General features: G+C 40.1%; 1 protein-coding gene across 1 annotated transcript; it reads left to right on the plus strand.

Annotated features, from left to right (window-relative positions):
- The first annotated feature begins 1,925 nt into the window (after positions 1-1,925).
- TSPAN3 (tetraspanin 3) lies at positions 1,926-24,199 on the plus strand. Its single transcript, XM_027697981.1, has 7 exons — positions 1,926-2,080; positions 13,138-13,329; positions 14,378-14,452; positions 18,061-18,162; positions 18,493-18,645; positions 18,916-18,999; positions 23,225-24,199. Exons 1-7 carry the CDS (start codon positions 2,018-2,020, stop codon positions 23,315-23,317), a joined length of 762 nt encoding a protein of 253 aa, XP_027553782.1. The 5' UTR covers positions 1,926-2,017; the 3' UTR covers positions 23,318-24,199.
- The last annotated feature ends 3,569 nt before the right edge of the window (positions 24,200-27,768 follow it).

Genomic DNA, 27,768 nt, shown 5'->3' on the forward strand with positions numbered 1-27,768 from the left:
GTTCCCTGCACTTATAAACCTGCAACCACATCATAGGCCCTTGTCTCTTCTCCAAGCCTGAAGTCCTGGCCTGCAAGAAGTCCTTTCTTGCATTCTTTTCATTTTCAGTTATCTATGTTAGATGCTAAAAGAACACCAAGAGTCTCTACTGAACACCAGTTCCTGTGAATCTATAAAAAAATATGTGAAATACATTATGTGACATAGAAGTGAACTATTTCTCTACCTGCGAAAGCAGAGAAAATTAATACAGCAAATCATATCAGACCATTTTGTCTGTTAAGATCAACATTGAAACGGCATAACAGCATTTTACTAAAATCTTTCTATGAGTTTTTAAAGATCATTGATCCTTTTTCTATCAAATTCCTTTTAGAAAGGCTTTTTTCCTGTCAACCCTTAGTGGCAGTTTTGATAGTACCATCTATACACACTTTTAAAAATATCATATGTCACATAATTGTAATATAAAACACAAACAGCACATTAAAAAGCAGAAATTACAAGACACAATCACACCCTAAAAGCCATAAATTCAATGTAAAACCTCACTAATAGTGCAACTAACTTTGAGCATATCTTCTGGGTATATAGATTCATTTTTAGTGTCAGAAAATGGTCTGATAACACTTGCAAGATTGGGAAGTTTCATCCATGAGCATATAAGGACTTGAAAGCTGAAAAAAGACTTCGTATCTCCATGGTATCCAGGAACTGGTTCTGGATATAACTTCCCAAAATTGTAGGAGGAAAAAGAACTAACTTTGCTGCCATGGAAACGGAACAGTGGAATATAACTGATTGTTACTTGTCCACCTTTTCAAGACTGATCCCTAAAATGTTAAGGCCCTCAATAACATGGGTAGTTTTGTTTCCACCCGAGAAGTAAATCTGCTAGAAAAGAACAAGGACAAGTATTAATCAGGCTCACCAAGCAGGGGAGAGCAGCCTGGGAATGACAGGTATTTCCAGGAAAAGTGGAGGATTACAGAGGAGAAAAAGAGAAATATCAAGAAGGAAGAGACCTTGATGCCAGAAGAGAGAGGGGAGGAAGGGTTTGGTTTGCCTAGTAAGGCAGCAAACAGGGCTTTTACAATGAAGGGCTGGATCCTGGCCATGCTAAAATGAATCTTATGGATATACAGGGCAGCAAATCCTGGGTTGGTGTTACCTCCAGAGCGCACCTGCAGTCTCAGCAAAAGCACAGCTTCTGGAAACCACGCACGGCTTGTAATTTCTTAACTTGCTATTTCTTTGCTCTTCACTGGCAAATACCACTCTCTTTGGACGTGTCCAAAATGTCCTAACAACTGCCAACGCTTGCGCTTCCCTCACAGTTTGTCGGGTTGTGCAACACGAGTGATGGTCTTTTACCTCACTGGAAGCATTCCTTCCTCCCGCTACACAAACATCGGGATTGTAAAAGGCGGGCTGTTCTCCCTTTAAACACCTGCTCTCCCTGCCATGGCTGGTGCTGAGCTCTCGCCCTCAGCACTTCCACAGCCCCTCAGCCCACCGGGGCACCGAGCCCCGCCATCAAACCGCTCCTCAGCCGGCAATCGGGCGGGTTTTTACTTCTCCCCATGATCCGAACGTCTCCTGAGGATGGTGTTACTGGCTGCGTAGTGTAGCTATTTGCGGGATCTTGTTAATGTTTAGAGCGCTTTGGTATCTGTCTTACGACTGTGCGATGTTCGGGAAATTATCGCTTCGTTTTGCTGAACGAGAAGCGGAGATGTGTTAGTTAAAAGTCTGAGGACGGGGAGGGCGGGCACAGCTGACACATCAAGCTAAGCCGCCACCGCGGCGGTCGAGTCGCGGCCCCTCATGAGGGCGGGACCCTTTTAAGGGGGGTTCGCCATCTTAGACGCCTCCACCCCCTCCCGCCACGTGACGCGAGCGGCCGCCATCTTAGGCTGCCCGCGCGCCGGGCGGTCACGTGCGGCGGCGCTGAGGGGGCGGCGGGGCCGGGCCGGGCTGAGCGGCCGCGGGGCTGAGCGGCGGCGGAGCCTTCACCATGGGGCAGTGCGGCATCACCTCCTCCAAAACCGTCCTGGTCTTCCTCAACCTCATCTTCTGGGTGAGTCCGCCGCCGGCTCGCGAGGGCCGGGGACTTCGGGGTTGCAGGTCGTAGCCTGGCGCTGAGGGCGCTGCGGGCCGCGCTCAGCAGCCTGAGGCTCCCCCCCCCTCCGCCCCGCACGGGTTCGGTTTGTGTTTAAACTCTCTAACAGGCGTCCTGAGCCCCTGCGCGGGGCCCGGGTTTCAGCCGGGGGCGCAGTCCCTTCCCTCCCAGCCCCCCTCCAAGTCCCAGGGCGGATGGAGCAGCCTCAGTAGCCTGGCAGGGAAGGTTTAAGGGGCATTAGGGATCTTGAGGTAGGGACTCTTGTGTAAGGGAGAACAGCTGCGTTAGTGAGCTTCTCTGGTCCCTGGCAGTTTAATTTCTGTAGCGCTCTTACGGCAATCTCGGGTTTGGCCCTCCACTTTCAGGCCATGCCAAAGACTTAGCGGTAAGTACAGGGCACCGTTTCCTTCCTGGTATTTGTAACATAAAGTTAGGACGTGTGTGTATGTGTATTTATATATATATATATATATACACGTACATACATGTTTTACGTATTCCACTAGCCACAGTAGCACTGTAGTATTTCTGCATCGCTGAAACCTCCCACAGCCACAGTCATGCTGACAGTAAGACAAAAGCTTACAAAAGTGGAACAGTAGGTTGCTGTAAATGACCTTTCTCAGGAGGGATGTACAGGGTGTAGCTTGGCATGGTGTTCACTGTAATGATTGGCCTGTCAGAGCAGCATAACTCTTAAATAAATGAAATCAAGTTAAAGAATATTCTGTAGACTTTTAAGAATTCCTTTTGTGCATTTTGGTGCTGCATTTCTCATCCTCTAATCCCAGCTCCAGGAACAGAATACCCGTTGTCCCAAGGATTTCTTATGTGAAAAAGTAATAGCGGGTAACAAGATATTTGAACATAAAAAGTGTAGCTCTGTAAAGCCACATCGTTTAATATTGGAAGCTATATGAAATCTTAGAAGTGTTACAGATGAATGTTCTCGTCTGAATTTTTACAAAGGAATGCCTCTCCCGGGTGCCTGGAAATGAATCATCGTCAGGGAAAATGCATCTCTCTGCATTCTCACCGGCATTTGTCCGCACAGCTGTTCAGGGACAGGAGCAGTGAATGTGAGGCATATCTGGCATTAAGTGGTGCAGAATAGGAGTCTGTAATTTTGGCTGAGGTGTGTAGGCTCCGTTCTTTATCTTTGAAGTGTGAAGTAGTGACATCAACCTCTTGGTGCAGTCGTTTGGTTGGAATCTGCTTTGTTGGGTGTGGCTTTTTGTTACATGCATAGTTGCAAATGGCATTTAAAAAGGTCTTTAATAGCTCCTACGTCATACTGAAAGTTTTGACTGGACGCAGTTTTTTTGAGCTGCATTCTTGATGGCACCTTGAAGTAGATTTTTCTTTAGTTGCTGGTATAAATTAAGCTCTGTTGTGAGTATATGGGCACAAATTCTGTATGCAGTTTCTCCCCCACTCCAAAAGCTTAGTGATAGTTTTCATGTTTTATTTATTAGAAAGATATTGCTCGTTATTTGCTGCATTTAGTAATTTAATTGGATGTTGGAGTTTGCAATTACTCAGCTTAAACAGCGGTGGGATCAAAGTTATTTTGTGTAATGCTAAATCTAGTACTTTACAATTTTTGATGACTTTTCTTTTGAGACAAACTTGGCTTAATCTAAAGTGGACAGATTGTGTTTAGATAAGATGTACTTTCATGTCAAATTAAAATGTCATCAATCTCGTATTCTGTAAACCACCCCCAGCCTAAGAAGTCAACGTGTGCTGATAGCTTTTTGGCAGATAAGTGACTGGGTTGCCTGTGCTGGAACAACCTCACAGCTTATCAGCTGCATGTAGAATGAGGCAGACTTTCTGAAAGTGAGAGTTACGAAAATCAGTGGTTTTCCTTTCTTTAGCAAGTTACAAAAATGTCCTAAAAATAGGAAATCTACCTACTTTCATCAAAAGCAGTAAAACCTAATTATTAAATGGCAAAAGAGAAAGAATTCCAGCTCTTGATCGAGCACATGTCATTTGTTGACTGAGCTGTGTATGTTAATATTTGGTGCCCATCTAGCTGACGGTGTAATTGCTTCTGTGCTGTTACAGAAATCCTTTGCTTGTCATTCATATGTAGTTTCAGTTTTCATAATTAGATCATCCACATTTCCCCTGAGACTTGACAATAGACAAATGCTTATAATTGGTCGAGTAACTGTGAAATCTCCTTTAAATGCTTTTGTAAATTTACTGTGTCTCTCTAAGGTGTCGTATACAAGTCTTATGGATTATCATCATCTTCATGGTTATCTGTAGGAATAGCAGGTTGTTACTACATAGTTTGCTATCAGAGGTTCTACAAGAGTAATAATTCACTGATCACAGTGAATTATAACTTCCCTCGTGCCCTCCTCCCACCCAGTGGGTCTTATATTTGCAGGAGGATGGGAATGTTCAGAGAACTTTTGATATTTGTCTTATAACTGTGACCTGTTCAGAAAATTGTCACTGCTACTGAAGTGTGTTTGTTATACTCTGTAGTCTAGGTTCTAACTTCTTTTTTTACAGATTTCTTCCAAGCCATCTGAAGAAGGCAGATCAGACCTTGCTGACAGGTCACAGCCACACATTCACCATCTACAGCTATTAGTTTCAATTCTGCAAGTTCATCTCCTTTTGAAGAGTCTTGTGCCATGTGTTAAATTTTTTAGTTGACACTACATAAAAGTCACCTTGTTCATGATTTTGTGAAAAATTCTTTCATACCTTGTGAAATTCTTAGATTAAGTGTACTTTCCTACATGTTAATAATTACTACAGGATTTTATTTATTTTTTTTAAAGAAAATGGGCTGTGGAAGCTGTCTTCTTGTCATAGCCAGGCAGGTGCTAGTTTATCATAGAAATCTGGATGGGCTTTATGCACCTTTACAGGTTTTTGGTGTGGTACTTTGGACAGTTTAGCTGAGTTGTATTTGCAGGGGTGTCAAGCATCGAGTGCATCTTCTGTAGGTGCCAGTATTGCCTTAGAACTACAGTTCTGTAAGAAAACAACATCCTGACAGTCAGCAAGAGTAGCAGAATATAGATCTTGCATGGAACATTATTTGAATTTCGGGTACTTTGTCAGAGAGTGCTTAAGCTCTAAAGTATTTTACCAAGAAATGCATTGATAAGAAGCATCAGTTAAAACTTGCCCTTCTTAGAAAGTCCAGAGGAATACAGATCAGATTAATATGTTTCTTAGTGGGTTTAGCTATGAGTTAATTTTGTAGTAGATACAAATAAATGACAGAGGAAAAGCAATCCTTCAGCTGACCTTTATCTTGCCTTAAGTTTGCACAAGATCTAACTGGTCAGCTGGTTATTTTCATTTAGGGGATGCCAAGTCCTTTCCTTTAAGGAAGGGTATTGCATAGGAAGCAATTGTGATGTGAAAGACAATACAACTTAAAAATAAAGTCATGCAACTTCTAGTACATATATCCTCATAATCAGCAATACTTTTGATATCCTGGTGAAATTGGTAATTACAATAAAGTATTTGAGAATAGCGTGTTTTTCAAAAAAACTTCTGTTAAATTACAAGTCTGCATCGTTTTGAAAGAGGAAGGAATAAATTTACCTGGAACAAATATTTAAAGACTGCTGTCAAATGTGTTTATTTTGTGCACTCTTTATTTAAGGCTTCAGGGTGTGACTTGCATAATTCAGTTGAAAGCACTTTGAAGAAATGAGATGAAGACAAAAATGCTAAGGAAATGTTTTCAGTCTTAGTTTAGGATTTGGTGTAGCAGGATAAAATATTCAGAGTTCCATGTAGTCTTGCTTCAGAAAAGGGACTTTGTCTATTTTATATTCCCAGAGGATCTATGTGCTTTGACATCCTGCCCTGCTAAAACAGTACCTCGTATCCTGTGCTTGCTCTGAGGTTTTTAACTTCACTTCTGTGTCCTCCTCCTTGAGAAGAGCAATGAACTCTGCTTCTGTAGTACTTCCAACTGAGTAGTTGTAGACTGTTTAAGTTGTTCTTGCAATTACTCAACTGACTTGAAATCATTACTTTTCTCAGTTGGCTAAGCTATTATTAAACATTCTTTGATGTGATTGTTTAGAGAGATCTCAAGGCTTCAGTTGTGTACAGCAAGAATTGCTTCTACAAATCTGTGCTCACTTTACAGCTTGGGTATTCTCACCACAGTTCAGTAACCAGAGTTTTGGAAATGGTGTAGTATCATCTTAGAGGAATCTGTGCTGTCTCTAAAAGGAGCTGGAGCTATCAGTGTGTATGTAGTGTTTTGGTTCTGCTAGAAAAGAAGAGAGAAAATGCAGCTATGGGAAAATCCACAGAAATTTAGTAGGAGAAAGGAAAAGTAGAGCTCACTTTTCTCTTACATGTTGCAATAAGTAAGCCCTGTCATTTCTCTGGTTTACTGTGAGCTTCTGATCTGGACTTTAAAAACAAACTTCTTGTGAGTTTTTTGGTGATCAAAGACTATAATTGACAGATGAACCCAAAGGCTGCTTGTCAGGGATTACCTGCCTGAAGCCTTTTTTGTGGTGAAGGGTGGTCATTTCTGGATGCCGCAGTTGAATGGTTTGTGCTTCTGCTGCTATGGTGGTGAAGTGGGTGTACCTGCAGGATTGTGTAATGGTTTGGAATCCCGGGCATTAAAAAAAATTAAATTTTTTTGTTAAAAAATTGGAATTTAAAAGTCCTCAAGTGTTATGCCCTCTGAGAGATTTTTTCTTACAGTGTTCGGACATGAATTTTCAGGTAGCAAAGATGGGCCATGTGCTGGTTTTTAGTAATAAATACTTCAGTTTGCTTTTAAGTAACATAGTATCATATGTGTTTCTTGGCAGGATGAGTTTCAAGTCTTTGCTTGGGGCTTTTCAGGATTTTTGGCATCTGGCCTTGAGCTTAAAGGTAGAGCTAAAACCTAACAAAAACAAGCTGCAAAGCTAAATGTGATACCTTTGGGCAGTCCATGGAATCTGTGGTATCACTTTACCTGGGGAACTTTGTAGCACAGAGTGATGAGCATTGTTCTTGTGCAGAGCCAGGAACCTGGAAACAGCAGAGCACCGGCTCAAGTTACAACCCTGACACATAAATAGTGTAAAAGAATGGCTATATTGTTAACATCGACTTAAGAAAAAGTCAAATACTATCTGCAGGTGCACTGCATCTTGCAGTTAGTGACAGTTAAAGTATATAATGCCAAATGCAGAAGCAGCCTGGCTCAGCCTTTTGCTTTGGCCTCAAAAACCATTGAATTTGGGCCTGGCATTACAGAATTCAGTGTGGCTGGTATAGACAGAGCAGTCTGGCTTACTTGAATTTCACATGGCTTTGTTTTGTAAACCTTTAAGATAGTTTTAACTGTGTTACAAAGTTGAATGGAATTGCTAGTTTTCTCCTCCCAAAGGATTTTGTAGGTCAGTTATAGCTCAGTGTTCCAGTTATATTATTATTGATGAGAACAAACAGAAGAGTGTCAGGAAACCACTGGGTTCGAGGCTGGATGTGCATCAATTTTACCAGCAGAGAAAATGTCAAGTACCAGTGTGGATTTGTTTGGGAGGGGAGTAGAGGGAGAGATACCTTCTTTTCAGCACTTCACTACTGTATAAGAGAAATAACAGCAGAGAGATCCTGTAGGACCTTTGAGGTTAAAACTGGGGAGATTTTGAAGGTCAGAAAGCTATAAGGAGAACTTAAAGAAGGTATGAGGGAAAACTCACTCTCTAGCAGCCAGTAACCAGGCTGTGAGTACTCTATTGTTAGAACCAAAAATGTCAGAGAAATACAGTGGAAATCAAATAATTGAGAAGTGTGGGGGGAAAAAAACCCCACTTGTTACTGTGCTGTTCTGAGAAGCCCAGGAACTTGGGTGGCAAACCACAATGGGTAGGAAATGTTCAGGAACTGGTATGCATGGATAAAAGTAACTGCTACAAAGAATGAAACTGAGATAACTGAGTCCCTCAGAAATCTCTCCTGGAGTGTATGTGTGTTTTATTTAAAACAAAAACATGTTACAAAGGCAGTGAGAACAAAGATACACTTGAGGTAAACATAAGGAAAGGGAAGATGGTCCTGGGACGGGATCCAGGCAGAAAAGCTGACTATGTGTTAGTGTAGAAGGCTTTTTTCTTACTTTTTCCCTCGGTTCTTTTTATCAAAGATGATGTAGATGGTCAATCATAATATGACATGGGTTTATTTAACAACCTCATGCTTAAAAGAGAGGGAATTAGTAATAATTGGGTTTAGAGTGGTATCTGTGTTACTGCCAACATTTGCCAGTCAGCACTGGTAAATTGGCAGAAGTAGGAATTTATAAGTAGGTGTGCTTACCAAAAATGGGAAACATTCCTCTTGCCTAATTGACTGTCAGGTGTGTTTTCTCCTAAGATACAATACTTTGCTGCTACCTTCCTTTTCCTGTTCAGAGAGTTATGTATTTTTCTTAAAACAGAGAATAAAATGTAGATTCTAAAGGGACAAATACTATTCTCGGGCCTAGTTAATTAAAATAGTACCAAAAATAAATTCAAAATCTCTTTGTTATGGGTTCTGTTGTGGTCCCAAAGTGAAGAAAATTCCATAGCAAAGTGAAGAGTAAAAGTAACACAAAGGACAAGGCTTTGTAAACCTACAAAGTCTTTGAACAAGTCTTCATCAGATCTCTTCAGGAGCAAAATTAGTAGGGTAGTGTAAGGAAGCATTCATTTCTAAATGAAGCTGTGGTGGCCATGGCTGATAAATAAATAATCAACAGAACAAGTACTTTAAATATCTTACTTAGTCATCATCTTAGGTAGCCACAATTTTGGCTTTCAAACTGCTGCAGGTGTGAGCATTACTGAAAACATGAAAACAGTTCCTGGCGTGTGTTTGCAGCCTACTTGGAAAACAAGCAAACAAGCAGAAAAACCCTGTGACTGTTTCAAGGTGCACCGAGACTGTGTAGCCTTGTACACCTCAGGGCATGGCAGAGGTGAAAGCTGGCTTATTGAATTAGGCAGGGGTTTAAGAGGCTGTATTTTACCAGCCCAAAGATGGGAGAAGGTTTACTCAAAGAACCTCGAATTAGATGTATTTTTTCCTATATATATATATGCTTTCCTATAATGTATTGAATGATAATTTATCTTTGTGTCATTAGATCTTCCAGTTTTCCCTCCAGTTCTTTGTGTAATTGCTCAGCTTTAAAGAACTCCTTAGAAGTTCCTTCCAAAGCAATAATATCAATCCTTTTCTAAACTGTGCGAGGTCTGTGTTTCTTTAAAACTTGCCTCTGATGAAAAGGATGTCAAATTGTTCAAGCCTTTTACAACAAACTGTCTTTGTTGACTGTACTTTTATATGAGTGTTTTAAAAGGTTAATTCATCATAAAATAGGAGTATCCCACTCCAGGTTCAGAACTGCAAGTTAGGTGCAAACAACTGTAAAAGGATGTGTGAATGCCGGATAACCAGTCATCTCCCTGGAGCCTGCATGTGACCTGGCACAGATTCAGGAACTGCTGCCATCTCTATTCAGAGCTTTGAGCAGATTAACTTAGAGAATTCCTCCTTCAAACCCTGTTTATCGAACACTTGTTTGAATTGTGTGCAGTTCATATATTTGGCTTCCATTTAATGATAGGAAATACATGATTGTAAACATGGTAGCTTTTTATTCAAATATCTTTGACTTGATCAGGTTTGGACTTTGCAGATTTACCATTTACTCAGCAGGGTAATTAACACTGGGATTTGGGTTATTTTGATTTATTTTTAAGTTATCCTTGTGTCATTGTATCCGTACTTGTGATACAGATTTGAGTTTGTCTAGATGATTCCTTGAGATGTGGATGTTTTAAGTACATGGTACTGTTTTGGGGGTTTGTTTTTGTTCAGGTTTTTGGGGTTTTTTTGTTTGGGTGGTTGGTTTTTCCTTTAAAAAGCACATATTTAACTTTATTCTTGGTTTGCAACAGGTAATAAATGTGCATTTAACTGGTGCAGCACTGGTCAGTGTAGACTGCACACTTCATATGGGTAAAACTGGCTCTTTGTCTTGTCTGTTGCCATAGTGTTTGTGCATTACTTACATGAACATATCCCATGGTACTGTGTGCTGAGTAGTTGAAACTACTGAGCTGTGAAGAGGGAGGAAAGGCCCTCAGGCTGCTCTGGTCCCACAGACTGAACACCTATGAGCAGGTAGCACAGGAAGTGTACTTGTCTTCTGGCTTAGTTTCACCCAAAGTGAGTCCTGTTCCACACTCCTAAGGCTATTCAGTGATGCAGAGCTGAAGGTAGTGAGTAAAGATCATCAGGAGATGAGCAAAAAGGATTGCTTCAAAAGCACTTTTCTCATCCCAACGCTGCTTTAGAGAGCTCCCCACTTCCTGGTTTAGAGCAGGCTGAAAAAAACACTCACAATCCCATGGATGTGATGGGAAAGGAGAAGGGAAGACATCTGAGACTTGTCTACATGTAAACTACCTGGGTAGTGGTGCTATTTTCATTGTTCTGTGAAAGACTATTGTACCTGTTCAGAAACAGTGTAAACTGTGATACACGGGGAAGGAGTTTTAATCTTCAGAGCTCTTAAACCTTGTGCAAGCTCCAGCAGGCACCTTTGCTCTCAAGACTTCCTGCCCCTGCAGATGATTTGTTGAAGAAGTAGCAGTAATTTGTGAGGGTCTGGTCACTTCATCAAATGGAAGCTGTGTCTGTTCCAGGAACACCAGTTGCTCCACATTGTTCAGGAGCCCAGTGCTGTCAGGGGTGACTTAGTTGTTACAGTACCGTGTGTGGAAGGGGTTTAATGAAGTCTTCAACCCAGCTGCTTTTAATCTGAGCAGTCTAAAGACTGGAAAAGCACAGTTTTTTAATATGCATATGCTTCTTGAAGAAGGGAAGGAAAGCTAACACCCGTAGACTTTTTTTTTTAAAAGGTTAAACTTTTTTTTTCCTAACACATTCTTCAAATTTATGTGCTCATGCAGTTTATGAACCAGATTTTTCTTAGAAAAGGAGGAAGCCACTTAAATTACACACAAGAGAAGTACAAAGGAGTTCACAAATGGTTCTGATTTCAGCTTTGTGGTATATATTCTGTGCCTGATGCCAGCCACAGCTGTGGGGTTTTATCTGCCACCTTGCAATATACCATATTTCTAACAAGCATTTTAGTTCTTAGAAATAGGGGATTACATCACTCTCCTGCCATTCACACGCTCCATTGCTAGGCAACAGTTAATGTAATTCCATTGTTCAGTGACACTACTTTGAAGCTTTGCTTTGTGTACAGAAAGTGTGTGTCTGCATTTTACCCTGTTGTACCTAATATGGCAGGATTTGTACAGCTGGATTAGCATTTCAGCATCTTTTGTGCAAAGGGGCGATTTTGTAACAGCTTGTTCACTCGTGTCTGGAGAAGATGTCTTGCTGTTGGTCTTTGTTACTGAATTTTCAGTTTCACTCCCCTTGTATCTACATAGCACCTTTTATTGGATGAACCTGAGCCTCCTGGATGCTTTTAAGACTCCTGCAGAGTACACAATTACCTCTGCAGAAAGAGAGGCAGAGAGGTGAAATGTATTGCTCAAATTGATGCAAAACTGATGATGCTCTTGAGCTGGCTCCTAATATCTTTTTCTTTCACATAGTGTTTCTATAACAAAGTGCTGCAGGGAATATTCCATACGTAAAGTCATATTGTGGTAGTGGTTATGCAGCATTGTTTTCTAGGAAGGAGTTGCAGTAATATTGCTGTACTTGTGCTCTGTGGTGGCAAAGAGGCCTGACATACCAGGTACCTTATGGCTGGTCTGGTTCTGTGCCACATTGAACAGACTTCCTGGGGAGCATTGGGAAGACTGGACAAAGACTTGACCACCCTGGTCTGAATTCATCATTGACCCTGCTAGGAGCAGGAAATTGGACTAAATGATCTCCTGAGGTCCCTCCTGGACTGAATTTTTAATTCATTCTTTGATTCTACACTAACATGATCCAGCCTTGTAGTATTACAGCTACTGGAACAAGGTGTAGGTGTGTCTGTCTGCCCTCCTCTCACGGAGCAGGGCTGGGGTAGTTACAAGGCCACTGAATGGGAAAGGTGGCTGGAGGAGCTTGCAGTGTTCCCCCTCAGATCAGAACTCAAGTGTGTAACACTCCAGTTGAGTGAACTCTTGGATCCAGGTACGGGTTGGATTGAAATGGGGATATTGCCCTTTACAGAAAAGTGAAATTCCCCTGATCAGAGCTCAGTCCTTGCATCTTCTGAGTGGATTGTTTTAGCTTAGGCTTGTATTGGGACACTAGAAAAGCGTGTCATGAAATAGTTAAATTATATTGTCCATCATTTCAGATCAATGTTTCATTCTGCAGCATGAGGACAGTTACAAAAGACATTTGTAAATCAAAAATTGATAAGGCCCTTTTATTTTGAAATAAATGCATGTTCATTTGCTCCTCAAGCAACAGTTGTCTGTCCTTCACTAGGTTGGCTCAGTTTAAAGTTAATGAAGGTATTGATGTGTTGGGATCCTTGTGACTGTAAGGGAGGTGAGGTCAGAGCACATTGATGCAAGAGCTTTGTCTCAGTGTTTTAAATCTGTATAGTTGCAGATCCATCCTACAGGACTTGCAGTAACTTAAAGTTGATTTTTTTTGTTTAATAAGGACCTTTTGTACAACAATCCTTCTGAGAACATCTGTTTTACAAGCTTGTGGTACATGTTTCTAGGTATTTGGTTCTGTCTTAATAACTGATGTTTTATATTTGTTCCTGCCTGCTTTGTTGATTAGAATCAGGTTTTCCAGTGCTGTGAACACTTCAGAAATGCTGTTTCTAGCAGTTCATCTTTCCCTAGCAGAGGTTAAAGTTTCCAATGTGTATATCTGTTCTGTTCTAACAGCAGACCATAGATAGTAGTGGGCAGAATTTCTGAGGAAGACCATTTGGTGTTGTTTGATCAAACAGTTGTTCCCTGTTTGAAGGGGGTTTGGTGTTGAAGGACTGATGTGTTCTGTGTCTGTTGCAGGCAGCAGCAGGCATCCTGTGCTACGTGGGAGCCTATGTGTTCATCACATATGATGACTATGATCATTTCTTTGAAGATGTCTATACACTAATCCCAGCAGTTATTATCATAGCTGTGGGAACACTGCTTTTTATTATTGGACTCATTGGGTGCTGTGCTACAATTAGAGAAAGTCGCTGCGGGCTTGCTACGGTAAGTTGCAGAGTTCTTATATTGTGTTTACCTGATGTATATTTGGCTACCTTCCCTTTTTAACAAACTTCTAAAATATTATTTAAAGTTTTTTCTAATCTTATTTTATGGCCTTAAATGTTTTCCCCTTATATTTTGTTCGGAACATCTTGTTTCAATTTTCTGTTCCGAATAAAGGTGTTAAGTTAGGCAGTTCTAGCAGCAGAAGGCTTCTCAGTTTTACCTTTTTTAGAACTGTGGTAATGTCATTAAAAAATGTAAAACCATATGACTAAGTCACAACAGTTTTTAAATATCACTTTTATCTGTTGTAGTTGAAAAGCTGAAATTGGAGAGAGAGAGAAAGATGATCCAGGAGCCCTCTTGTTTTAAGTGTCTGGTATCAAGGTTAACTGAGGGTTGTCACAGAGCCTGATTGTTTTCTTTATGGCTTAATTTGGACACTTTCTTTGCAGTATTTTATGTATTTTATTCCCAAGCATTTTAACTGTAATTTCAGCTTGAAAACTAGTTAGGAAGATAGGCCAGTATTTAAACTGTCCCCACAGAGTTTTTGGGGAGTTCCTTTGTTGAGTTCTCTGTAGACTTCTTTAACACTTTATTTTACACTTGTTCTTAAATATAGCAAGACAAGTGCATAGCTTGCTGTCTTTGCCAGTTGTTACAGAGCTTAATCTGAAGAAACATTCCCTTAGTCCATCTACCACTCTTAGTAACAGCCTGGGTAGCTCCTTTGTGACATTCCTGTTTATCTAATAAAGAAGATTGAAGGAAACACTTGATTAAAGCACTCCAGTATGGTATTTTCAGTACTAATGACAGCACTTGCCCAACTGGGCAACTTCTTATAACTTGGTGAAGTTATGAACACTAAAGCTTCTTGAACAAATTCTGGACTCATTTGGTCAACTTTAATGCCTGGTTTAAATTATCTGTTTAGCCAAAACCTCACCTGAAAAATTACTTTAAATAGAGAAATCTATATGGAGACTTTAGAAAGTAAATGAATAAAACTATTTGCTCAAACACTCCTGATTGTCTTTTACAGTTTGTGATCATCTTGCTCTTGGTTTTTATCACTGAAGTTGTGGTGGTGGTTCTTGGATACATTTACAGAGCAAAGGTAATAACTTCTCAGTTTCAGTAAATGTTTTGTTGTGAGGTGTGACCAAAACACAGAGTGCAGTCTTTATACTGTGTTTGATTCTGTAGAACTGTTAATGGGTATTTGTTAGGGCAATGAAATCAAACCTCTAAATGGGTTAATATGTGATATCAATATCTTAAAATTTGTAGGCAAGAAGTAGCTGGAAGAAATCATTAAGAGTTGAACAGTAGGGGGGGAAATAATTGATACCTTTACATTTTTCAGATGGTCTTCTAATGTATTTATGCTTTCACTTTGTGAATGATTTGGCTAAACAATATTTGAACATAGGGCATATTGTTTTAATATGCAATAACTTAATATTGTCATGTGTTTTGGTGTGCAAACTAACACTACATAATAATGAAATAGATTGAATGTGTTAATGTGTACTTTCTAGCTTTATACAGGTTATGGACAGAGGTTACAGCTAAATAAATTGTGACTTCTCTCACTGTTTGTTTAATGGAATTAAAAAAATAAAATTAAATGTTTCTACCAGCATAATATATGGCAGAAATATACTACATGGTATTAGAGACACCACAGTGTAGCTTGAGGAAATTTCTGAATTGCACAGTTTACTGGCTTTTGATGTGTCTTTATCTTAAATTTTTTTTTAAATTCCCCGAGAAATCATTTTAACTGTGACATACAGCATGTGAGCAGTGCAGGACACTCAGTGCTATCTTAATAGCAAGCTGAACTACAGTACCATTTACCTTTCTTTGGCCTTTCATGTCCATATAAACAGCACAGGCCTTACTTGTTCAGCCTTCTCCTTGCTTTCTCCTGCTGTCCTGGGAGAAATGGTGAGGCAGAAATTAAGGAAAAGTCTGGTGGTTTTGCTTGGCTTACAGGGGAGGCTGCCTTGAGAGAGCAGCCAACAACACGACCTTGAAGTGCAGACTGTAAATATGCTGCATAACAGGATAAGTTGTTTCAACAGGAAGTGCTCTGTTGGCAGTGCTTAAATTCAGAATGTTTTTTTCTCACAGTCTTCATTTGATTTCTGGTATCTTGGCAGTGAACTGAGATGATCTTTTGGGATTCTGAAGTTTGTAGTGGAAGTAGTCCTTCGAAGCAACTGAGGAAAGCACTGCAGTTCCAGGGGAATGGGAAACATGTTGATTTGAATGGTTTCCTTCTGTGTCAGTCCTTAGAGGCAATGCTGTATTCCAGTGGAGCTGGGCAGGAATTACCCTGGAGCTGCTCAGGACTCAGCTGTGCTCATCTTGTTCTCCTCTGTGCTCCCATCTCAGTGACTTGCTCTTTTTCAGTGAGCAGCATTCACAGCAGATAAAAGCAGAGGCATGGATCTCCCTTGCCCAGCCCATCTGAAATTACACACTTGGAACACTTGAAAATTGGATTGGTCCCAGCCCTGTATTCCTGTTTCCTCTTTTTTTGTGTCTTGCTACCATACAGTTTTCACTGCAGTAGGTAATGCAGGGCCAGAACTTGGAAGGAGAGGGAAGGTAATCTTCTCTTTGGTAGCAATGTGATCTTGTGTTAAGCTGTTTGTGGGAGTCAGTGTTTGAAAACTGAATCTTTCATCTTTTGAAAGGACAGACAGGTTTTGTGAGTAAAAATGGCAGTTTTCTAGTATCCTGCAGTACTTAGCATCTTAAACTATTGTTTCAAGTGCAGTAGGAGTGTCAGAAATAAATTTATTACCAGTGAACTGGCAGGGAAAATTTTTGCCAGGATAAATAAAGCAGCTCTGTGCTTTGCTAATTTTGTTCTCTTGTTTCTGACATGGCATGTGTACATCTGTGGGAGTTTTGTTTCAGTTTTTTTAAAGGTACCTGAATCACGTTAGAAATATGTTGTGTTAACTCTACTAACTTCCAAACGAAAGGCAAGATCCAAGTCAAAGCAGTTGTTCATGAAAACTGTGGAGCATAATGTCTCAAAGTGGCATTGTGCCCTTTTAAGTTAAGATACAATTACTGATCTTAGAATCACTTAATTTTCCGGGGTCCCTCTGTAACCCTGTGTGTGCTGATCCAGTTCAGACTCTTTCAGGCCCATGTGAAGCATGCCCAGGTCATGCTGAGATGGACTGGCCTGCTGCAGTCTGTTAGACTGGTCCTTACCTGCACAAGGAAGGCTTTTTGTAAGTGGCAGTAGGGATTAAAGTGGCTGTCCCTGTTAAGGACCTGCTGACTTTTTTCCTCTGGCTGGATTGATTTTATCTCTTCATTTTTCATAAAACCTGCCAGTTAGCTGGAGCTAGTGATTTCTGTTTGCACTGGATGGAATTTGCATGGATTTCAGGCATAATGTTGCCATAATTGAACCATAAGCCAAATGATACACAAGGAAGCACTGAAATAAATGATTTAAAAACCTATATGACAAATTGAATAGCTGTTTTGTTACGAGTCAGAGGTGTAAATCACATTAGTTAAATCATCAAAGTTGATTTTAAGCTGGTCTGAAACAAGTTGCCTGTGCAGGCTAAATTGACTTTTATGCATACCTGTCTTGATACAGATTTGCTTGTTAAGATAGGCAGCATTCTTGAGGAGGGGGTGGTGGTGGAATGCACTTTGTGCTATTGCTGCAGAAAATTCTTCCATTACAGCATTTAAGCATGTGTTGACAAGACCTTCCTACTACAGCTTGCAAATCCAAAGAATATGCAGGCTTAGTGCTCAGTCCTAAAATTACATTCCTAGCACATAATTTCTGTTGAATGTGGTAGTAAAAAATCGATTCAGAGCTAATCTTAATATTGCACAAAGGTTTGTCTACACTAAAATTTCTGTGCATTTAAATAATAGTTTACAGTGAACATATTACTTAAAAAGTTCTAGTAAGGTGGGGGTTTTTTTCCAAACTATAAAAAGCCTTTTGTAGGGACAAGAGATGGTTCTTGAGTGGCATCCATTTCTAACACATGTACTTGACAGCATCTTTAGCAATTTGACTCATCTGCAGTAGTTTTAAGAGCTATTCCAGTAACTGTTGCTATGTACCATGTGCTGCCTCTGGGGTTCCTCAGGAAGTGTGGGGGCACTGGGACTGAACAGAGAGCTTGGTCCCTGTAGGGTCAGCCAAAAGGCATCATCTTTGAGAATTTACCTGTGCTTCAGCCAAAATGGGAAGAGCAGGTGGTATGACTTACAACCTTGTCATCCCAATATCCTTGTTGGTCCCAAGGGGAATGTGTTAGCCCGGATGGTTATACCAGTTTTGGTTTGGAACTTTGAAAGAAGAGTAGAAAGATGAGTGCATGCTCTGCTCTTAGGGAGAGCCCTTAACTTCATGGGATGTCTGCCACAGTGTCATAGGAAAAGCGTGTTCCTTTCTGAGAGACATTGCAAAGCTACTTTGCCTAAAATCTTATGGAAGGTACCTGCTTGGATTTTATTTCTCCCTTAGCTGTAAGATAGGAGCATCTTTGCAAAAGTCAAGTTAGACTTCTAGGAAGCTGTACCACCACAGGATGCTGATTGCAGATGATGGGGAGTTACCTTGGTTTCCTGAAATGCTGTAATGGGAAGTGAAATAACTTTGCATAACCTGTACTGCTTCCATGGGTGAGCTAATGCAGATGCTTTCCTGCCACTTGCCAGGTGGAGGATGAAGTGGATCACAGCATTCGGAAAGTGTACAATGGATACAATGGGACAAACCCTGACGCAGCCAGTCGGGCCATTGACTATGTACAGAGGCAGGTGAGCTGACCAGTCCTTTCTGTCCCTAGAACACAGATGCTCTATTGCTCTGCTACTTGTGTACGTGGTCTTCCTCCATTCTGACATATCTAGGAAATAGATGAATGGACAATAAAGAGATTAACTTGGTTAAAATTAATATAATTATTGCATTGTTGATGGGGAGATAGATTTTTGTGTAATTAGTTATCTGTCAGTCTGTGTTTGGATTCAAATATTTAGTACTTAAGTATTTTTCAGCAGTGGAATATAATCTTAATATACTTATCCTCTTGCTATTGCTATTGGAATTGCTGTCATGTTGTCTCTTTACCTGTCTGATTTTTCCAGCTGCGCTGCTGTGGGATCCATAACTACTCAGACTGGGAGAATACTGTCTGGTTCAAACAAACTAAAAATAACAGTGTGCCGCTCAGCTGTTGCAAAGCAGCCCTCAGCAATTGCACTGGCAGCTTGACCCACCCAATGGACCTTTATTCAGAGGTGAGGCAGCCAAAGCATGAACCTACACAGCCACAGAGCCACGTGCATTCTCTGACAATCATTTACTTTTCTTTTTGGGAACATCAAATCTTGGGTGTATTTGCTTCAACAGAAAATAGATGTGGTTTCTCCTTTTTTTCATTTATGATGCATTAATTTTTTTTTTTAGTGTTTGGATTATCTTTTTGCCCTGTTTGATGCTTTTGGGGTTTTTGGTGTGTGTCTAAATATGATTGACAGATTGATAAATAAGAAGCCTGCTTGTTTCAGGGGTGTGAGGCTCTGGTTGTAAAGAAGCTTCAAGAGATCATGATGTATGTCATCTGGGCAGCACTAGCATTTGCTGCTATTCAGGTAAGAGAATGTTCCTGATTTGTTAACTTCTTTCACATTAAATTCTAAACTGCTCTACAGGTGTGTACTTAGAGGTATCACATTTTAACACAGAACTTCCCAGCCCATGCATGGTCTCAAAACTGCTGCTATGTGGATGTGTGTTCTGTTAAGAGTTGAAAAGAGCTGAACAGTCAGTGTTACATATAGTAATCTACTATAACGTAAATGGCAAACTATTTCTTGAAAACTAATTATCTGGATATTTAAGTATCATGAATGTCCTCTGATGGCATTTAACACTCGAAGAATTTGCATAGTATTTGGATTTCAGCTTTTAAACCAGGTAGCTCATACTTCATGTCATTTTAGAGGTACATCAGCTTAACTGTTCTTCATGGCATACAGATAATGTCAGGACCAGCCAGGAAATACCCAAGGATTTGATAGTGTGCTCTGTTCTTGTGCAACTGAGCTTTGCATTGTGTCTCAAAGAGTTTCTTGGTTTCTGGACCTAAGCAAAGAGGTTCTAAACTGAAGACCTTTATTACAGTTACCCTGGTCAATAAAAAAGTAACCGGGGAAATAGATTAATGTATATATTAGTATTTATTAAATTTAAAAGAAAATGAACTAGGACTGTTTTTTAAACACATTTGTTGGAATTTTAAATGCTCATCAGTCTGGCAGACTTAGCACACTAGTGACATTTATTTTCAGACTGTGCCAGTGTTATGGTCTGTTAGCAATGTTGTACATACACTGAATCCCAGGAAACTTGAGAGCTAATTTCAAAGTTACTTTTGCACCCCTAATAGTATTTGAATTTAAACAACATTATACCTGTTGAGTCTGAAAATTCAGGTACTTCTGTTTTCAAAAGCTTTTGAGCTGGACTATATGTTTGAAGGTAAACAATCTTTTGCAAACAGTCTTGTGAAAATATGGTTACACTTATATTTCAGTGCTACAAGGAAATACTCATAGGTAACAATGTTTACAGTAATGTTGAACTGTTCAGACCCAGACTACTTCAGCTGTGAAACTTCAGATTTGGTGAGATCTGTGCTCAGTCTCCTGAAGGGAAAGTATTTTTTTAATTGCCATTCTTAAAACTTTAAAGCAGTACTTGGTCTGCTTGAACAGTGAAATATATTTGTGTAGCATAAATGAATGTATTTATCACAACCATGGCTACTGTGACAGATTTTTTTAATGTAATGGTTGTTATGAGACTGAGTGAGCTGCATCCCAAGAGGAGGCATTCCTCCTAATTTTGGAGTTTGCAGGTTGATAAACAGCTCTGCCCCAAAATGCAGCACATTTTATAATCCTTGCTGGGATTGGGCCAGAATTTCTGACACATACTTGCAATGGCAGTGTGGCTGCTTGCATCCTGTTCAAACTGTTCCATTATTTATTTCCTGGAACCTGAGACATGAGTTCTGACATCCTTGTCTTTGTAATACAGAATTTAAATATGTCCTTAGCCTGGTTCTCAGCAAAATGGTCTGTGTGCTGACTGCAAGAATGGAAACTTCAGCACGTGCCCTGTAAACTTAGAGGAGCAATTACGTTTTTCTTACCTCTTGGTGAATTTTCCCACCTTTCCTGTAATTGCTGCACAGAGTCCCCATGTTTCATGTTAATCAATAAGGCTGCCCAAAGTTCTCTACCTCTCACAGCCTACAGTCAAAACACTGAGAAGAGTATTTATGCAAGGCTTGGAATTTGCAAGAAAACTTAGTCTTTTCAGCATAGAATTAATTTTTGGTATGTTCATGTTTCTGTAACCATGGGGATCCTCCAGTGTGCAGTAATTCCCTGGTCCCAGCCACGGTGACAGCACAGAACTATTCATAAATAGGAGGCAAACTGAAGGGAACAAAGATACACCTTTTGTAGTTGGTGATCATTTACAAATGGCATTTGTATATACAGCCAGTGGACTTTTTTGTACAAAATTGGTTTGTTGAAAGATTGGGCATACTGCTAGTAAGCAAATTTTAAAAAATTAATAAAAAAGCAAACTGAACAAACCTTCTGAATGTGAGAGATGTCTAAACTTCGAGAAAAGTTGTTGAAGAGGAGGATGTGTGGATCTTCCTTTAATATGGACTTCTAAAATATTTTTGTTCACAATATTAAATACAACCAAAGAGAAACAAAATCAAATGCCTTAAAAAGGGGGTTTAGAGGCGTTGACATGTTTTTTAATGACATAATAAATAATTTCTGTAGCAGAAGCTGAATTACGGGAGTTACTTCTGTGTTTACAGTGAATTCTAGGAATATGCTCAGAGGCCTAAAGGATAGAAATTGTTTAAATAGTAACTCAGAAGTGAATTGAATGAGGTTTTATTATAGTACCTGATTGTTACAGATTCTGCACAACTGTGTAAATTCAATCTTGAGTGGGTTATTGAGCAGGGTTATCTATGTGCAAGTAACTGTAAATGTGATGGAACTACTTTTATTCAGTCAGTGTACAAGGCTAGAATGAATTCTAGCAAAAGACTAAAGGAGGTGTTTCTCTGTAGCACACTCTTTCATTTTAGCCTTGTTTTGAACAGCAAAAAAGATGAAGTTTTTGTGCTTGCAGGCTATGAGCCTGCTTGAGAGTTCTGTAACCACTGGCAACTACAATAAACTCTCCATTTAGAACCTCTAACTTAAGTGGTTTGTAATTGTGAATATTCCCTCCTCGTTTAGAAGGACTGTGTCCATGAAGAGTTGTTCTCATGTAACTGTTGTTTTCTCTGACATAAATATAAGAACCCAAGCACCCTGCTCTAGTTGATGTCCCTGCTCATTGCAGGAGGGTTTGACTAGATGGCCTCTGAAGGTCTGTCCCAACCAAACCATTCCAAGATTCTGTGATATTTGGGAGTTCCTATGTGAAGAGAAACCACCTGGCTGAAGAAAGGTCCTGTTTTAATAACTTGCAGTGCCATACTCAGGTTACTCTCCATATGCTTGCTTAAACCTGAGCTGGTTTCTGCTATAGATCCCAAGCAGATAATGCACTCCAGACAGAGTATTGATCTTTACAGCTTGTTCCTTTTCAGGAAATTAAAAGCTTATACTGGAATTTCATCATACCTCTTCCTAATCACTGCTTATTTAGCTTTAGGATTTTTAAAACATTGTCTCCAGTCTTTCAGCAGACTGAAGTACTATGTTGTGTGTGCCATCACTTAGTTTTAAAACTTGTCATACATGTGATGCTTTTGCATCAGCCTGTCTTAAAGCAAGTAATTCTCTTTTTGTCCCAGTTCTGTTATTACTGGGCTTTTGTTGTATCAGTGAGGAAGATTTACACTTGATTATCTGCTCACCCAGCTCATTCTTGTTTGCTTTCTGTCCAAGGGGTTTTTTGGGGTGTATTTCTGGGGTGGTTTCATTTTTTTTGAAGAAACCATCATCTTCTGGGTGATGCTGTTTGATCCAGGGCTATGACAGAAGCCTCTTGAAATATTTGCATCTGTGAATAAACTTAATAAACTTCTATGCATATGACCAAATCAATACAATCTCTTACTTTACTAGAAGCTATTGCTAATTACTGTAGGCCACAGAACACAACACTATACCTGGTATTTTTTTAGTAGCTACAGCCTTACTCTACCTTCAATAAACATGCAACTTCTTTAAATATCATGCCCTATATCCCTGATTATTCCTGTGATTTAAGTCTTGTAAAGGGTAATCATACCCTGAATTCCTGTCAAACATGCCAGCACAGTTGATACTGTGAACTTTAACATGTCTAAAAGTGAATTACTCACACTGGATTTTAAGCTTTCTACTATGTTGTGTTAACAGAGATTGAGCATTTCAAAGAGGCTTCATAAAACTCTATTAAGCTTTGTTCTTTCTCATCAGGGCATTTAGAGGCTGATACATTGGAATTTCACTTGGATTTTTCATTCCAGATACAGTATCTAAAAATCCGTACCTTTCATAAAATTCAGAATTTCTTCCATTTGAACTACAGAGGCAGAATACAAGTGACTGACCAAAAAAGTTCTCATAAAGGTGTCCAGGATAATCTTGGAAGAAAACGGGGCTGGAGTTTGTGGCCCTTGCTCTTTGCAGCAGGAACCAAAAAACCATTTGTTGCCATTTGCCATTTCCCTTGTGGACAATCCCAGTTTTAGCAAGCATGCTGGCAGTGTCTTTGCTGAGGTTGTCTCTGTGGAAGTGCTGTCTCTGTTCTCAAGCCTGTTCTGTTTTTTCTCCGTAGCTTCTGGGCATGTTGTGTGCCTGTGTAGTTCTATGTAGGAGGAGTCGGGATCCTGCCTACGAGCTTCTCATCACTGGCGGAACCTACGCCTAGAAGAGCATTCCGAGGTGCAGTTCAATCTGACCCCACTCCTGTGGAAGGTGACTGGGCCAGCTCCACTTCCATAGCTTTTCTTGCCCCACGCTTAGTCCAAGCACACCTTTCAGAGCCGAGGGCAGCGGTACCGTGCACTGGTGACGGGCAAAACAACTCAGCTTTACACAGACCCGTATAATTACCTGTGACTTTCACTGTTTTAGCCAGCTATTCATGTATCTCAATGTTTTAGTATACTAGTAAACTTTCTAATTTCAGAGCCATTTGCGAGTTCAGTGTAATTTGGTTGCTATGAAAGTCAAAGGATGTGTGCCTACTTTGGTGGATTACCTCTAAGCATTAACTGGCTGATTCTTGCATATAGAGAGAGGATGTCTTAAACCTTCACTACATGGAACTTTTTTTGGCCAAAGTTGTACAAAGGAAGCCAGCTGTATTTAATTTGAGAAGAAAAAATATTTTAATCTTGCCCCTCACCAGTGTCACTTTTAGGAAAACAAATTATAAAAGGAAAACTCTTAAGTGAAGTCCAGTACACTTTATATATAAAAGAAATTGTAAAAAAAAAAAGGACTAACCGATTTTAGGATTATGTTACTGCAGTTTTGACCTTCAGAGATCCAGTCTTTCAAACATTAGTAGTTTAAAATACAAGCTGGCTTTTCAGGAGTATAATGTATGCACTACTGTTCTATAATGAAATATTTCATTTTTCTATGAAGAGCGGTTTTATGTGTTGAGTGAACCTGTTAGACTGTAGACCTTCAATTGGTTTGGAAACGATGTAGCCATGTAGAGTAGAAAAATAGTATGTGAAAGTGATCTCAACTGTAAATAGTAAACCTGATTAAATAAATCTCTGTATATCCTCCCTATAAACATGTGTTGTGTTCTTTTTAAGATTCCGGTGTATTTGGTCAAATGAAGTCCTGGTGTGCTAAACACACAAGCTTTAGTGTGAAAACACCGGTTTTAAGTGGCTTCACTTCATAGATTGCATTTAGGTGTTGGTGGAAGCTGTGTAATATTTGTTCATTTTATTTGAAACAATACTTGAGAAACATGGCATAACAAACTTGGTTGAACTCGATGGAAAGTTAACATCTTGTGCATACAGTTAAGGAAGAATCTGTTGCCTCTCAACAGCAGGTAATGAATAGCCTTTACTAGAACTGCTGTATGTTAATTATGTTTTAATGTGTCTTATATTATTCAGATGCTTAGTCACTGCTCTGTTTTCTGTGGCTGCAGAAGCCAGGAATGTTGAGAATTTCCAGCAGTTGCTGATGTGCTTTTTCATGCAAAGCAGACATGCTCAGCTAAACTGACGTCAACATAGTATTCTCAAATACCTAAAGAACATCTCCCAGGAGAAGATGATTCTAATATGCACAGTCTGTTTTTTAGGCCAGTATATCTTGTGGGGGATTTAAGTTTCTCAGAACTGTAACACTGCTATAGAGTTGTACTTGTGGAATTCTGTACTAACTTCTAGAGGTGGGTTTCAAATGATGTGCCCTTGGGGTTTAGATTTTCATTCTTAGTACAGTATGTGGCTTAATAACCTGAAAGGCCTGACTGTGGCATCGAATTTCCTGGGTGCAGTAGCAAGCCTGCCAAGAGAATCTACTCTCAGAAGTGTTGATGAATTTGATTATCTTCATGTTGTATTGCATATTGTAAATATGAAACTAATAAGATTTGAGAAGACCCTGGCTTGTAAAAGTCAGAAAGGGGGGGTTAAAATAGACCTGAATAAAAGCTGAGGATGCTTCAAAAAGTAGTCAGCTCTTAGTTGCTACAAAGCAGAAATAAGCTCTGCAGTCAAGAGCCTGCACAAAGGCCTTTGGAGTGAGGGTAGTTAGGGAGAGATACAGTTCTTGTTCATCTTGCTGGAAGACATGGATTTGAAATAGAGATGACTTGACAGTCTAGCACCAAGTACTCGATGTAAATCAGGGAAGTCTCTGCTTCCTCCTGAAAATGCAGAGAATTCATGCTGGACTGGGGAAACTTTTTCTGAATCTGCTAAAATATTTTACATCATTTTGGCATAAAATTCAATCTTAACAAAGCCCAACTGAACTTTTAACTGTTGTGAATTAGTTTTTTCTAGGAACCAGTGACTTTTTGCATTGCACAATTTGTCAGTAGGTCTTCAACGTGCGGATAAAGTTATGGTGGTGTGTTGTTTGGATTTTTTAAAAATACAAATCCAAACTCATCCCCCCCAAGAAAAGCCAACTGAACACAAACTTGCAAGGGTCTAATACACCACATTTTGTATGACTCACTGAAGCTGGGAACAAGTGATGTAGGTCCACCTTCCAGTACTGACCAGCCTGGTTGCTCAGTAGTGCTCTGTTTTGCAGTGGAGGCTCTGTCCAAGCCATCTGTTAATTTGACTTGCTCAGTGTCCCTGGCCTGCACTTCAGTTCTTTACCTTTCTCACTGCCCCTTTCCCTGTCCTTCCTACCTAGCTTACAGTCCTGAAACTTAAGTTTGAACACCATTCTCCTTAACACTTTGAACATGAATTCTTCGTTTCTCTGCCGACTTTAGCATCACTGATTAATGACCTTTTTTCTTCTTCAGGCATAGAATCCACATATATTCACTATTTTTAATGTCATCATTCTAGCAAAGGGAATATTACATTTCTTCCCTTCTTTGTGAAAATCTTGCATATATTTGAAGATTATTTTTTTCCATGACTGTTGAAAGAAAAAAATCATGTTTAAATTATAGCAAGTGAAATACAGTTGATTCATCAGGAAGTACTTATTTTTCCTTTACTAAAAAAAGGAATAAACTTTGGATTGCATTAGACAGTGTTGGTGTGGCTGTAATTTGGCCTTTCTAATACATTAATATCTCCCAGTGTATTTTAGGGGACATGGGGTGACTTCGTTTCATTGTAGCTCTTTTTTTGGTGATTCCTGTGTCTGATATTTTACGTTCCTGTTTGAATTTCTTCTTGGCTGTGTTGCAGCTGAAGAGGCTGAGAGGGCTCAGTGCAGACTGCACATGAAATTATTCAGTGATTGAATACCTGTATGCTGTTTGGAGCTCACAAGCAGCTAGCTTGCCTGCAGCAGGAAGTCTTACCTGATCCAGAGGGTTTTAATCCATGGGATTAGAATTACCTTAAGGGTTCTTTTTAATTGAGTTTGTTTTTCTCGCCGCTATTAGAATGACTTAAGTACATTGCAGTGCAAGTGCTGTGCTTTACTGCCCTTCAGCAGCCTAATATGAGGCTCCTGAGAATTGCAGAATCTCATTCAGACTCTAGGTCTGGTAAGGCAAGATCAGGTATGTTTGTTTTACTAAACAGGGAGGGGGGGCATGGTCTAACAAGCTCAGTTTTCTGGAGATTCTTCAGCACTCGGAGTTTCAGAGAAGATTTGAGATAAGTACTTGTGCTAACAGTGTTAGTGATAGCCTTCACAGCACAGAGCTGGTGGATCTTGTCACTGCCTTAATCTTGGGCCCGAGATAAATCCCACTGGAATGCAATGGAAGTCGCCAAACTGTCTTGGTTTTCCTGTGTGCTGCATCCTCTAACACAAGCACACACAGCACACACCCATGGGTCACAGCAGTGTTCAGCAGACTGACACCTGAGCCTTTGAATTGCTTCTTTCAGTTTTTGCTCTTCGGTGCCACCTGCACTGATTGGAGCAGCTGATCTTTCTACACATAATAAGCTTATTTCTACTCCCACAGCCTCATTCAAAACTCATCTTGCTAATCTTTTCCTTGCTGATCTCTGTGCCCTCTGATAGCTGCTCTGTTTCCTCTGGAGCTGGATGGAGTAGTTAGAAAGACACTTGGGGGGGGCAGCATCTTTTAAAACATGATGCATGCTTGGGTTATTGCTAAAAGGCAAGAGAGCCGACTGCCAGCTGTGCTACATCTGCACTGGTGCTGGGACAAAGCTGCCCCTGCCAAACTGCTCCACTTGATGTGGTGACCTATAAAGTGGCAGCAGGAGGTTGCTACAGGCCATGCCTGGCTGTGGGATGAGAAGGTGCTCAGATTCAGCCTGTTTCCCACTGTCTCACATATCATTCTCATTTCTGGACTGCTTCAGTACTGATCTCTCATGTCTTGTGATAACTGGGTATGCAATTTGTCCATCTCAGTTGTGGTGATACTGGGGACTGATTAGGAGAGGGCAAAATCAGCAGCAGGTACCAGAATTGTGTTGCTGCTGCTTTGTTGGAAGTGTGGGTATGAACTGATTTTGATAGGGCAGTGCCATAGTTTGCCTGTGCCCTACATAGCAATAGGTGTAAACTTTGCCCTTCTACCTCCCCATGAAAAGAGTCTGCAAAAAACCCACAAGGTAGACCTGGGGTAGTCCTACAACAAGTCATGTTTCCTTCTGTATACCAGGTTTAGTGCTCAAAAATAAGGCTAATTTCAGGCTGCTTGTTATTAGGTGG

Source organism: Neopelma chrysocephalum, unplaced genomic scaffold (genome assembly GCF_003984885.1).
Source record: "Neopelma chrysocephalum unplaced genomic scaffold, ASM398488v2 Primary Assembly neopelma1_124, whole genome shotgun sequence".
NCBI lineage: Eukaryota > Metazoa > Chordata > Aves > Passeriformes > Pipridae > Neopelma > Neopelma chrysocephalum.